Source organism: Cynocephalus volans, chromosome 9, assembly GCF_027409185.1.
Source record: "Cynocephalus volans isolate mCynVol1 chromosome 9, mCynVol1.pri, whole genome shotgun sequence".
Lineage (NCBI taxonomy): Eukaryota > Metazoa > Chordata > Mammalia > Dermoptera > Cynocephalidae > Cynocephalus > Cynocephalus volans.
In genome coordinates, this window is record NC_084468.1 from 133527122 (window position 1) to 133542426 (window position 15305).

At 37.0% G+C, this 15305-nt stretch overlaps 1 protein-coding gene across 2 annotated transcripts in view; it reads right to left on the reverse strand.

Annotated features, from left to right (window-relative positions):
- The window catches only part of SH3D19 (SH3 domain containing 19), an 84918-nt gene that overhangs the window by 23348 nt on the left and 46265 nt on the right, over nucleotides 1-15305 (reverse strand). For both annotated transcript variants that reach the window (XM_063107615.1, XM_063107614.1), the window contains exons 8-9: nucleotides 8070-8177; nucleotides 4179-4291 (exon numbers count right to left, since the gene is read on the reverse strand). In XM_063107615.1, coding sequence (XP_062963685.1) covers nucleotides 4179-4291; nucleotides 8070-8177 — 221 coding nt within the window. The remainder of the gene's footprint in view (nucleotides 1-4178; nucleotides 4292-8069; nucleotides 8178-15305) is intronic.

Below are 15305 nucleotides of genomic sequence, written 5' to 3' on the forward strand. Positions count from 1 at the left end.
CAGTAAATGAGAGAAATTGAAGTGTGGAGATAAATAAAAAGATTTCTCAAGAGAAAGGGATTCAAAGTGTGCTATTTAAATAGGTTTCCTGAACATGTTAAAACTCAAGGATTGGGAAATGAATATAATACATAAAAAATAGTTTCAGATCTTTTATTGAGTGGGAAGTTAAAGAATCTCATAGCCCTTATGTTTTTGTGGAAAAGTCCTCGCCAAATTCTTCTAGTTATGATTATTTCCTTTTTTTTCACCTTTTCTGCTTTCAAAGGCTCTAACACTGACACCATGGAAATAACATTTTTTCAAGACCTCACAAGGGAAAAAAGTGCTAGCAAGCTCTTTAAAATTACACTGCCTTTTGTTTTTTTTTTTTGTAAAGGGGACTTAGTTATAGTTTGGGAATCTTTGGGCTAATTTAGAGTGTTTTTCTCCTTCTTATAAACAAGTTAAAACTCACTTTCATGATTTTTAATTCATACTGAATATTCACAACTTTTGCTTAAATACCAAATGATTAATTGCCAATAACTGCAATCATTTAGACATGTTTCGATGTTTTAAAATCCCATTTTTAAAAAGAAATTAAGCTTGCCCTTAAAACTTAGTTTCACTAATGACTTCAGTTAATGTAGTGAGGCAAATCACTAGCTCATAAACCCTGCAATATTCCAGAGTATAATCCATGCCTTATAAATACATTCCTGCCTATATTTCTTCCTGACAAATACTGCTATGATACTTGAAAAATGCATTTACTTCTTTGGCCACCTTTAAAATTAAAACTAACAAACTCTAGCGAACAGCGAAAATTTTTCATTTCTTTTTTCAAAATTATAGTTGTTAGATACCTTACAAGTTCAGGAAATTTTAAAAAATAATATAGATGTCTAAATTTGACAAGGAAAGGTACAGATGATGTTATAATAAATACGGAGCATATGATCTGAATTTTGTACCTATTACCTGCAGTTTTCCCTGGGTGGTGGTATTTTTATAGGAAATCTTAATTATCTTTTTTTGGTAGCTGGCTGGTGCGGGGACCTGAACCTTTGACTTTGGTTTTGGCAGCACCATACTCTACCAACTGAGCCAACCAGCCAGCCCTTAAATATCTTTTTAATTTCTCAATTTTCTACAGTGAGCAAATTTTAACTCATAGGGAAAAAAAGGGCAGTATATTCAAATTCCTAAGGGATGTCAGGCATATTCTCAAAGGCACTGCTCTGTATATCAGACTCCAAATACTGAGAACAGGGGGGGATAGTTCCTGCAGGAGCTGCTTTCTTAGTGTTTGCTTAATTAAGTCTGGGTTGGTGCCCAGGTTATGCTAACATTCTTTAAAAAGTTATTGATTAGGGATTTTCTCCTCTTCAATATTCCACCCATAACTCAAAGCCTCTCTACATCTGCTTTTCGGTAGTTTTTCTCTAGCTCTGACACTCCTGAACTTTGGCTTTTGATGTATTTGGATAAGCATTTCAGTTCCTGGTGAAATTGGTTTTCTTTTTTTCTACAGTCTCTGCAGATGCCATCTTTTTGTTCATCTAGATTGGAATTATATTCCCCAGATTTTTGACATATTTTTAAAAAACAGATATTTCTCCCAAGACACTGTTGTCTGGCAGAAATACTAAGCAGCTCCACAAATGTTTCTTCTCTTCTTTCTCCAGGAACTGGTCCCACTTCTTTTGTCCTGAATTCAGAAGGGCCTCTGTCTCCTTCTTGCATATACAGAAAGTATATATTCTCATTAGCTTTTGTGCTCTGTTTTTGATTCCATGTATCTACTATGAAGCATCTCCCAACTCTCCTCCTGTACTGGTCGGCAGCATCCTGGGGGCAACAGAGCACACAGAGGTATTCGCTCCTGCTCACAGAATGGCTCTAGTGGCTCCAGATGATCCTCACCCTGGAGTCCCTCATCACTTAAGTGAAGAAAGTGAGGTTTGGCCACTGTGGCCATCTTATCCTGAGATGGAAAGTTTCCTGGCACTCGTGGCAGGAGAATAGTAGAGGGTTTATGTCCTGTACCTTGGTCAGGAGACACGGTTGGCAAAGACCACACCAGTCGTCATGGGTCACTACACTGGTGAAACATTCTTTTAGAGGCCCTTATCCACATCTGTAGTCTTTATCGCCTCTGGTCTAAAACTCATTGACTAATTGTAATTCTCAAACAAAAGGAATTTCTTAGGCATAAATTTGACTTTCGGGCCTTAGAAATCTATACGTGACTTCAGGCAAATCATTTAGCTTGTGGTCTGTCTCCTTATCTCCTCTTCTTTCAGACTGGGTGTGTCTATTATGGTATGCACTTATTATAGTATTGTATAGAATGCTCTAACTCCCTCGGTAAACACTGCAGGAAAGGATTTTTCCTTTTGTTGTTCATGTAAGGAACAAACATAATTACGAATATAGTTTCTCTCCAGAAAGTTTATTCTAACTTCCTTTTCTTATTTTTCTAAAATGTGAGAACTGGCTGTGAACTGCTTAACACCAAACATTATAATAACTAGTATTTCAATAGAACTTTATAATTCACAAAGCCCATTACATCACTTAATGTATGATACGTCCTTACTTATCACCCTCTCTTTCCCTTTTATAACCCATTCAGAGTAGAAGCCAGTAACCTTCTCAAGCAACTTTTCCTCTCTGGAAATTTTGAGATTTTCCTATTTAACAATATATGGCAGAGGCCCAAATAGCCTCTTTTGGGTTGTCTTGGGCCAGTTTTAATAAAAATTATTATCAAATACTTTGAAAATGCAACTGATCACTACATTTTAATTCATTCTTCAGGAAAATCTCATTAACTTGATATTGGCTAATTCAGTTTAATGTTTCCTTCAAAGAAATTTCTCTTTACCAGATGATTAGGTGGGTTTGCCTGTACAATATGCATGGGTAATGCACAATGTAAAACTATTATAAAATTTAACAAGCAAATTCTTAAGGCAGTCCATATTTTTTGATGCTAAAAAAAAGCAAAATGAAACACCAAGTTTGTTACACTGATGTCTGCATTAAAGGTTATCACACTACATGAAGTTGTATAGACTTCCTACAGTCAGCTACTATACCCTGGTGCTTACTGGTCCTTTGCAGACTTGCCTTAATGATGTGTACAAAAGACTGGGAGGAGGAAAACCGCCTGTGTCCTAGGGTACCTTAATGAAGAAGCACTCTTAGGCATAGGGCAAAGCAAGCATTTGTTCTATAATGTTAGAGCCAAAACTGTTATGAGCAATTTTCATAATTGTCCGGTTTGCCCTTTTGTTTGTACCACTTTAGGTTGTGAAATATATTAGTTTTCCTCCAGTTATTATTCTAAAAAGAAATGGTGAATCTTGTTAACAAACTGGATTTTTTCCCCTCAATTTCTTTAAATAAAATGCTTGCAGACTGTCTTTGAGTATAAGATCTGCCCTTTCAGAAAGGGTGAGTTAGTTTGTAATATTAAAAAATGAAGTCCTCATTCAATAAAAGTTGAGATCACCAAAAATTTTTTTTGAACTAAAAATTTGGTTCAAAGACTGTAATAATTATTTCTCTAAAAATCATCTACCATGTGGAAATTTTAAAAAATGTATAAGGGAATGGTATTGAGATTGAAATAAAAAATACATATGCAAAAAACTCTGACTACCATTTTAACAAGGCTATGGTAAAGCGGTATGTAGAAAGAATTTTTAGACACATTTTTTCTTAAATTTCAGATTTAAAAAATTCTTTTTTATTTTTTGGCAGCTGGCTGGTATGGGGATGCAAACCAGATTTAAAAAATTCTTAAGGTAGCTATCTTAAAATTATGTCACTAGTTGAGTATTTTAAATAAAAACTGACAATTTGACTAAACCTATTTCCACAAATATTAAAAGATTTTAGAGATTTTTAATAACCTCATCATTATTACTGTCATTTAAAAGACAATGTCATTACACTGGTATAGAACAAATTATTTTATAATGAAGTATAATGAATTGGCCTAATCCTTCTACAGGGACTTTTAAAATATTGAACATCACATTAAATACATACATGGGACTTAGAAACTGGTTTCTAACAATGGTATATTTTATCTGACCAGTGGTAAAATAATTAAACATCAGCTGAGTATTCATATAGTGCATAGCTCAGTCTTCAAGCTAATATAATTTACAATGACAACTTACCAATTTTCTAATTCTGTCAACATTACTGAGTTTTCCAGATACTACACTGTAAGTGTTTCCAATAGGCTTTTCAGCAGGGAGAGGGGGTGGGCTTTGTGAATCCTCATGTAAACCTGGAAAAATAGCAGTCATTCATTAATAATTTGTAGTTTTCGGGATTCCAAAGAATGAAATGATTGGATCTTGGTTCCTTAGGAAAATGGCCATCATAAAAGAGCCACACAGAGAATGGACAGTTAAGCACATGAGAAAAGAGCTCCCAGCAAATCACAGAAAACTGATGTGTTGGTTGACATTAGTGAATTTTACTGTGTGTTTGGTAGAGCGAAAATAATACTAAATAATTACAACAGCCAGCATTTGTTGAGAAACTTCTGTGTGCCATGCATTAAGTTAGGCAACTTATTCACATTTATTTCTCCAACCAATATCTATGTGCTAGATTTGTCCAGTACACTAGCTAGTAGCCACATGAGGTGATTTAAACTTAAACCTTAATAAATTAAAATGAAGTAAAATTAAAATTTTAGTTCCTCAGTTACATTAGCCACATTTCAAATACTCTATACCCACTGTGCTTAGTGGGTTCCATACTGGACAGCATGAACATGGAGCTTTTCTATCTGTGCAGAAAGGTCTATGGGACAGCACTACACTAGATAATATGCTTCCTATCCTACAGATGAGGAAACTGAAGCTAAGAAGAAACTAAACGAGATACCCATGGTCTAAATGCTAATAATTGTCAGATCCATGTGCTCATTCTTAATAAGGCATGCTGCTTCGTAAGGGGTGCCATATCCAACCCTCCCCCATCCAAAAATAATTAAACATGTCTTCTAATTCATTAACTCCAGATGAACTTAATTACTCTCAATTAAACAAATAACACCTTTACATCCAAACCACATTCTTATCTCAATGACAATGTGCCCTCAACTTACTTTAAAGAGAAGAAAACAGAGATGACCAGATTTAATTAGTAACAGCTAATTAAAATCTGTGTGCAAAAACACTTGGAGAGAGAATGATTGTATGATTGTAACATACTGAAGAAGACTAAAGCCACCTTTTACACTGCTCGGTTTAGGCACTGAAAGGAGATAGGAATTCTCGTTTTTTCAAACGAACACCCTCTACTTCCATTTCACATGAAAAACCTGTAACAAGTGGATGATTTGTCAGGTTCCTGTTTTATCCACAGACAGGAAAACACTCTCAAAGGGAGGAAAATACCCAGGCCAGCTACTAGGAAGACAATGATTTAGAGACAGGCAAGCATTCTTAGTGAGAGGCAGGGCTGCTCTGGGAATTAAGGTGCACATAAGAACAACCAATTCAGTCACCATCTTGAAGATTTTCTCTGTGCTGCAGTTTCCTTATTCTCACAAGGAAATAATAAATCGTTTAGCATATAATGTTGTCGTGACAAATGTTTAAGAGTACAAAGTAGTAATATGAAAGTAGAGAGGAGATAGTTTACTGGCAAGAAGGAACAGAGGTAGTATGCGGTGTGGGTGTGTATGGGATGTGGAGGTAATGGATTTCCAATTTTAAATAACATGATCAGGGAAGGTCCCCTTGAGGAAAAAGTGCCATTTGAGCAAAGCCCTGAAGGGGTGGTGAGGCAGGGAGTCATGCAGCTATCTGGGAAAAGGACATCCTAGTCAGAAGAAACAGGACCCAAGGGGGAAGGAACTGAGAGAAGATCAAGGATTTCTGAACCACAAAGCTATTCCTTTCCTCCCTAGTCCTTCCAAGTTCTTCAGACACTAAAAGTCTGGTTCCACAGCCTATGTATGCATTGCTTAATAACTGCAATAATAACATTCTGGAGAACAGGTTTTTTATATAAATAGAAATTACTTTCTAGAAACCACTTTGGCACTTCAGCTTGCATATATCTAGCAGTACAGAATTCAACTTTCTAACAGTTCCTGGAGCTTTATCAGGATAATAGTTGAAGGTACCTCCTCAGTATCTCCTTTTCAGGATTTCAGAGCTATTAATCCAGTTTACAGGAGTGCAGAAAAAGTAAACATAGCAGGCCTGAAATTATCTAACCTTAGAAAGTCCTGATTGCAAGGTTGGTCCTTGCATCTGGGAATTTGGGCTTTGGGATGGTTCCTAACATTCCCAGAACAGATAAAACAGAAGAATATGGTTTATGCTGAATACCTGCTTTCCTTTTGGGAATCTGGAATTTTAGTACATGCCAAAATTTCTAGGAGTGTCTATATAACTAGCCCCCAATAAAAACCCTGGGCACTGAGTCTCTAATGAGCTTCCCTGGTTGACAACATCTCACGCATGTTGTCATTGCTGGGGGAGTTAAGTACATCCTGTGTGACTCCACCTGCAGCAGACTCTTGAAAGTTTGCACCTGTTTTCCTCCAGACTTCACTTCTTTTACCTTTTCCCTTTGCTGATTTTGCCTCATATACCTTTGCTGTAATATATCATAGCCATGAATACAACTTCACAGTCTTGTGAGCCCTACTACTGAATAATCAAACCTGGGGGTGGTCTTGGGGACACCAACAGAACAGAAGAATAAATTTAAGTGTAAAAGTTGTATTATTTAAAACGCCCATGAACTTCTGGCAATATTTATCATTATATCTCACTGTGCCTGTTAAAATCCAGAATACATTTAACAAGGTAACAGCAAACAGGCAAGCAACCCAAAGAGCTATCATTTTACAGATCTGTGGGCTATATAATACTGCCAAAAGAAATATACCATCTGTTCTTTAATCTAACACTACAATATAACATCCAGAATTGGTACCTTTGACTTTTCCTCCTCCTCATTCTTCACAGCACCTCAGTTCAATCTTCTTGCTACTTGTCCAAGAGCCATCAATTAATAACAAAATCATCAAGAAGAGACTAAAACTAATATGATCCTTCTGGGTAATGCTTTATAGAAAACCAACCCTCTAAAGTAATGGGTATGCTTACAGTACAATCCTGGAGTGCTACAGGTGAAAGACTGGAACACACACTCTTCTGTTAGGAAGAATGGAGCGGGCATAATCTCTTGTTAGACAAAGGCAAGGACGCACTGAGACTAGCAAAGTATTGTAGGTATAAATGGAATCAAAGGCGCGCGCACACACACACACACACACACACACACACACTCTCTCTCTCTCTTTCTCTCTCTCTCTCTCTTACCCCTGCTTTCTAATAATCTCTGGGGCCTAGAATTAATAGTTCTGGCCCTTTTGGTTTCTCCCTTACAATAAATATCAGATTACTTTTTGATGTACTTATTAAACCTCATACGGAATGTCATTTATTATAGCATTGAAAAAATCAAATAAGGAAGTAGAGTAGAGGTACTTCAGAAAGTTCGTGGAAAAATAGAATTGAAAGATGATACAAATCCTTCCATGAACTTTTTGAAGTACCTTCTTATATCAAAATGTAGTGTTAGACTAATTTAAAATTTATTTTTATACACTGTTATATGTTTTTAAAGTTTTTGGTTAGTGCTCTTCACACAATTCACACATAGCCATACTTAGATTACGATGATGAAATCATATACTCCTGATAAGACATATACAATTTGTTTGCTATTAGTTTTGATTACATTCCCATCAAATCTTTACTCAAGGTGCTAACATGGGATACTGCAATTGTTTTGAATTTCACAGTCTCCCTCTATTCTCTGCCTAGAGAAAACATTAAAGAAAAATGAAATCCAAATTTACTATACTAATTCTCCAAAGAATTGTGAAAAAATTTCTTTTAAATGTCCTTGACTATGAGTAATAATACATGGCAGATTACACATAATTTTAAAAACAGACACTGGTAACTTAGCATATATTTGTTGCAGGCTGTTGAAGAAGCAAATAGAGAAGGCAGAGAAGTGCTTACATTTTCCTGGTTTGGCTGGAATTCGAATTACAGTGGGCTTTCTGGTGGGTGCTGGCTGAACTGCTCCTTCTTTTGTTGGTTCTGTTTTTGTGGGGAGCTGAAAGGGATCTAATGAAAAACACAGTTTATTTTGCATGTTTTAGTTAACACAGACTCAAACAAAAAACCTCATTCATAATTTAGGAGTAATATTTTTCATGCCCCAGGGAAAACTATTCATGGATAAACAAAATCTCAGTTTGCAGAGACAAAAACAAAGTTGGAGCTCATAAAAGGAAATAACTTAGTGCTGTGTAAATAATTCATATGGGTTTTCTTCCTCTCTCATGAGAGAGGCCCAGGACGATCGTGAATTATGTAGGAGCTATCTTTCAGGGGCGTATCATCATTTAATAACTGTCTGCCTGAAAACGAGGGGCAACTGAAATGAGGAGACAATCTTTTCCACATTGTGAAGCCTCCCAGATCTCCCAGGAAGGCAGGACTCTTTTCCCTTACACCCCTGTGCCTGTACTGGAATATATACCCAAGGAACCTGGCTAGGGCCCTCATGCTACCCAGCACTGTGCCTGGCACGGGGAAAGTGCTCACCAGCCTCAGATTTAGTAGTTTAGTAAAACTACACATCATTTACATGAAAATGAAAAATGTTTTATCCCAGAAATAAAATAGGATATCTCCTTTCAACTATTTAACTTGGGGGCAGAATATATGACTCGGCATTTCTCCATCTTACCAGATTTATTTTAAATGGACAGCATATGCTTAGAGATAGTATTTTAAACGAAGGCACAACTATAAAACTTTTTTACTGAAAGAAGTAAGTCTTTAACAAAATGTTCTTTTCAATAGTTTGGAAAAATGACTAAAAATATTTAAAAGATACAAAACTTAAAAATAAATAGATTATAGCAAAAATAAAATAAAATGCTCTATAATGGATACGCTATACGGCACACAAGATCTCATGAGGCTGCCTTTGCCTTTACTCAACAAGAGGCAGAACGAATATATGCTGTAATTCTGCACCTGTTCTATGGATCTTGCCTGTAGGGAGATACTCCCTATAAAATAACACACTCCATAGCTCCTGTGATGAACAGCATTCACATCTGCCTGTTATAAGCTGCAGTTCAAAAAGCACCTTTTGCTGTTCAGCTCTTCGCAGGATACGTGAAGAGCTGAGCAGAGAATAAGAAGTCCATTCAGCTCTTCGCAGGATACGTGAAGAGCTGAGCAGAGAATAAGAAGTCCATTCAACAACCTGATACTTCCCTGTGCATAACACCCAGCTCTCACTGCCCTGTATCCAGACAAAGGTATCACTCACTAGTCACTTGCTCACATCTTTATGTTCAGCACGTGCCAGTAACAGTGCTGGGTGGAGAGATATGACAGTAAAGTACAAACCTGTTTTAAGTTTCTTATCTACCACCTACAAAAGATCCCCAGATGGTATGCTAGCTAAAATATTTATTACTAGGCTACTGAGAAGAAAATTTAGATGACCCTTCTATGGAAACCTATCAGCTCACAAGTGAGGTGAACCCTAAGCTCAGAAAACCAATTCAAGATTATCAAAAGAATATCATCAAACTTAAAAGCCTACTGTAATAATAACACAACTTTCTTCTATTGTAACCTATATCCCCCCAAAACAAACAAAGCTCATTTTTAGGTTTAACCAAATTCCTTAATTCCTTATTTTGTTATAGCATTATTTTTCACTTCATAATAATACCTGTTGTAAAAATGGGAAATGTTGAGAAATATATAAAATGGAAAAAGAAAATCTCTTGCAATCTCATTGCTTTAGCAATAATTATTGTCTAAAATGTGGTATATCTATTTTTTTTCCTGTCAATATGAGATGTATTATTATATAGATATTTTTAAAATAAAAAACACGATTTTATGTCAATTTCTTTGTAGTTTTCTTTTTCACTTTTGTTCATTCAATATTGACTGGGTGCTGTCCCATAAAACACTAACACAGCAAAGAACTCTGCCTTCACGGAGCTTACATTCCAGCAGGAAGATGGAGACAATAAGCAACAATAGATAAGTAAACTGTGTGCTGTATTAGAAGGAGAAGTGTGATTGACAGAGGAATAGCAGAGCCAGGTGAGGAGCTTCAGGCAGCAGCAGAAGGGAAGCAGGCTGCAGCAGGAGACGCCGTGCAGGGGCGAGGGTGTCGCAGGCTCTGTTGCTGACACTTCTGGCCATCTTTCTAACAACTGGATTTTACATATTCTAATAGTTCTCCCAATTTGAGTAATATACATCTGGTCTTTAGGAAACAGCAGTGCCAATGGATAAAAAGGAGTAGGTGCATTTGTATTAAAGCCCATTACTGCAAATATAACTGAATTTGAATTCTCCGCATGGGTCATTTATTATGAATGAATTAAATGAGATAATTGAAAGAATGTGACATTTTATTCAAACAAAGAAACATGATGTCTTTCCTTTCTGCTCCTCTCTCTCCCTGCCATTGGCCTGTAGGAACCCACCGACCCATGGAGCCAGCAGGCCTTCCTCCCGGTGCTGCTGCAGAGACTTGACCAGGTCCCTACCTGCTCTTCCAAAAGAAAAAAACCTTGGTTATCACATCCCATTCTCTTAAGTTCTCTCAGGGATCTGTTTTCTGCTGGGAAACAGACCAAAAATTCAAGAAAAGGATTAAGGCTGATCATTGTTCACTGTATTCTGCCTTTCAAGTGGCATTTCTGCTTTAACAGCTGCTCTTGGTACCTATAATCTGTTGGTTGTTACCATAGGTTTTGAGTTAATGATTTTGGGGGGGTGGGTGTGGAGGGAGGAGAAAATCTTGAGCTTGGAATAACTTAAATTGTTTCTCAACTCAAATTAATTTCTGGGCCAGTATACCACCCACACACTCTCTCTCACATTCCAGCAGGGAGGGCAAGGATAAGGGGGGTAGGAAAGCAGAAAAGAGGCCAATCAGCACCCCTGAGTGGCATGCTTGTTATAGGGGGACAGGCCTCAGGAAACCCTGTCCCAAATCCATGCATGCAGTGTGAGCAGATCTCACCTCTCTTTTTAAGGGGCCCAGGCTTTTTTGTTTGTTTGCTTCCTGCCTGAAGGGTGCATGCCTGTCAGATGGTCCCTAGGCCTCCTTGTAAGGGGGACATGGTCTGCTGATTAGCATGGTTCAGTCTTTTTTTTTTTTTTTTTTAACCCTAAAGGATTTAAATCCAAGTAGCAGAGGTACAATTTATATACAAAGTATTTAAAGTGTCCTAGCTACCCGTTCTTTCTCTTTTTTTGAGTTTTGTTTTGTTTTGATGGCTGGTTGGTACAGGGATCCAAATGGTCTTTTATTTTTAATACCATCAGCTGCTCTTTAATAACTGGCACTCACATCTTGTGTAATTATTCTACTATACATGTCTCTGGGAAAAAATTTTCTCTCTCCATACAGTGAGGCAAGGAAGTTTGAGTGTTCCACCACCCTGGGCTGCTTGGCAGGAGTGATCTGTTTAATGACCCACCCCAGCTGTGCTCACTGAGTCAGTGAACTCAGCATCTGCCTCCCTGTCTGGTGTTGTTGCAGGCTGTGGCCCACGCGGGAGCACAGATTAGTGGGGAGGACAAACAGCATGGCTTCAACGAGAAGGCGGGGCCTGAGGCCTGTTTTTCATCCTGATGACAGTGTGCAAGTCTCTCTAGCCACATCTTATAAAGTTCACTTTTTCTATCTTTTCATGCATTTTTTCCAACAGAAATGGCAAGTGGGCAACTTATAAAGCAAGGATGGTACTTTATGTTTGGAACCTACAGGCACTGCCAGGTAGGCAACTGGATCACTGGTACTAGTTAAAATGTTTGAAGTTCATCATCTTTGACTCTGTGGTCCTAATTTTGGAAATTTATTTTTCAGAAATAAAAATATTAGTAGGAATAAAAATGCTTATGAGGGTTTTTACTGCAGCATTTTTTGCAATGGAAAAAAAAAACAAAAAAAACCCCAAACAAAACCCCAAACCCAAAATTAAAAATAAAGGGAACAACCTGAATGTCCACCAATAGGGGACACATTGAATCAACTATGATATACTCATGCTAGAGAATATTAGGCAGGTATAAGGAAACAATGGGTTAGACTTACACTTATCAGCCTGAAGAGAAGTCAATAAATCTCATTGTTAGATGAAAAAAGCACTTTGCTGAGTAATAGGTATAGACTGATAAAATTTTCTGTAAAAAGTAGAAAAAAGTCCATGTACGTGCATATGTTTGTAAGCTCTGACTTGGCATGCCCAAAGGCACTGAAGGCTGCATGCTTTGCTCACACTGGTTACTGGAGGTATTTGGATGGATTGGAGAGAGATTAACTTTTTTTTCTTTTTTCTTTTTTTACTAAAATCTCCAACTTGTTTGACTTGTAACAAACAAATATAATTTACCTGTGTATCCCCAAAAACTTCAATAAAATAAATTCAATCACAAGAAAAAATTTACAGGATTAAGGTGACACCTCTAACAAACAAAAACCACTTAAAAACAAGAGGAAAAAACTGAAAATTCTTGTTCCTTGAGTTCTTTCTCAAGGCAATAATGGCCATAAAATTTTCCATAAAGTAACTAGAAAAATAAAATCGCTTTTTTTGGATTCAATAATGCAGATGTATGTTTTTGAATTTATCTAATTTAGGCATATTTAGTTCATAATAGTTAGCTTCTATTTGTAACCCTGAATAATATAACTGTTTAGAGAAATCACGATTTTATTATTTTATAATTTCTACTCATCGCAAGGCTGAGGATCAGTGGGGGAAGCAGTTCTCTTTCTGTGGCAAAGACAACAGGTAGCTCCCAGTTTCTTTCAGCCTAAATAGGCTTATATGCAGCTATTTTTTAAAAGATTAACTATTTTGTTAAAAGTTATTTGCACATAGCCTGCAATTCAAAAGGGATCAAAAGGTATACAGTGAAAACCAAGTTGCCCCATCCTCTCTTGCCTACCCAATTCCCTCATAAAAGACAACCTTTGTTACAACATGTCGCACGTCTTTCCAAACACATTACATGTGACTTTTAACACAAACAGAAGCTAAAACACCCGAATACTGTTCTGTACTTTGCATTTTTGACATAATAATATCTTCGAGGTCGGTCCATAGTGGGAGATAATAGATCTGTCTCCTTCTTAATTACCACACAATACTCCATTGTATGGACGTACCATAATTTATTGAAGCAGTCCACTGAAGTTTATTTCCAATAGTCTCTAGTAGAAGTCCTTAATCTAGAGCCCAAGATGGGCCCCTGAAGCTCTGGAAATTAGACCATGAATAGTGCACACATGAGCCAATGGGCTATTTTCAAGTGAGATAAAAGATTCATAGGCTACATCGGATTCTCAGAGTTCTTTAGCTAGAAAGGGTAAGAATCTCCCTGCCATAATTCTATCAGACTGTTTGCTCCTGCTTCTACAGAAAAAACAGAGATCTCAAGAATCTCCTATCGAAATCTAAGGAAAGTCAATGGCACTTTTCTCTACTTTTATTTGCAGTGTTTATTCTGTCCTCCTCCTAGCCCATCACACCAACGCAAATTATTCTATACCTGCTGCCAAACAAGCAGGCCCCTTTACACCTATATCAGCATGATCTTCATTACTGAATTGAGAAAAACACTGATGATAAAGTAGTTTTCCCACCCATTACCTGTCTCTAATAATATGCTTATTATCATAATTAGTTTCACTATCCCTGGCATGCTTTTATGTCATTTCTTTCCCTTGAGTTCTGTGAATAGCAGAAATTGGCTGCTAAACTATTATTCTGGTCTGTGTAATGGGGCTGACAGCAGAAGCATTCTGCATTTTTTTCTGACAACTGGGTATGATTTGTAAAGGTGTGAAGAGCAATTGCTAATACTTCTCAGCTCCATTACATTAACCTGGAAGGCATTCTACCCAAGAAATGAATCCAATATTGAATTGCCTGTTTTATGAGTTTTCCTTTAATAATTTTTCTAATCTTTACAATGTTTTCATAGCTTCAGTATTTTTCTGATCTCTATTTCCTGAGATTAATATGGCAACTTCATTTTATGAACACTATTTTATTAGATTTTCTTTATTTTGAGGCTTTCCTTTCTCCTAGGTTCGTCTACCAGTTTCTGGCTGATGCCTGGATAATTAGGCAAGGTTTCATAAAGAGACCATAAACTTTTATTTACAGTGACAATGCTATTTGGAATACCATCGAAAAGTCCCAAAGTCCCAAATCGATAAACAAGAATCCCTCCACATGTTGAGGAATTCAGAGGTGACCCTGAAGGTCTTTGGAGGGCAATAAGTAGGGCCAGTGTACACTCTAGAAAAATCCCTTGGGTAGCCACAGTATGGAGAATGATATGTTTGCATGGGCTCAATTCAGGAGGCCACTGTAGTAATATGAGCATAAAGGCCTCAAGTGTGGCAGTATAAGGAGGGACAGAAACAAGAGGCAGATCAATACTCTTCCATGAGAAATATTATCATTGTGTCTTATAGATGAGGAAACCAAGGCACTGCAAGGTTAAGTAAATTGCTGAAGGTCACACAGCAATTGCGTTAGACCCTGACAGACTCCAAATCCAAAGAGCGAGTCCCGTGTGGTTTGGTGAGAAGACTCAGGATGATTTGTAGGTTTCTCTAGGGAAGGCTGCATATGTGATGGCAGCACCAAGTGATGTACAAAATATAGGAGGAGGAGCAGGTTTAGATAGAAGATAAGGTATTCAGTTTGGTAGAGCTCCACAGTCAAGAGCAATGGTTGTCAGACAGGGCAAGCAAATTACACATTTTGCTAAAGAAAACTCCCCCAATAACTAAATGTTGTGCAATGAAGTGGTAGAAATCAAAAAATAGAAAAGGCTGCGTATGAAGTATGAGACTATATTCATTTTGAAAGTATATAATTGACCTTTTTTAAAAATATGACTGCAATTATCTGCTTGATGATACAGAATAAATTCTCAGCAATTATTAACCAAGTTGCCATGCCCATAGACTCTTTTGAAATTTTACAAAAGGTAATATTTCTTAGGCTTGTACTGTTTCCACCTCTTAACAGCTTGGTGCTATTGGATTTATTCCTCCCTGTCCTTCTATGAAGCTTGTAACATCAAAAAATTTTTAAATAAGAAATAATATTAACAAAGACTTGACAAGTTTTTTAAGTGCTGGCTGGCTTAAGGATTCATGAAAATGTAGGGTAGCAA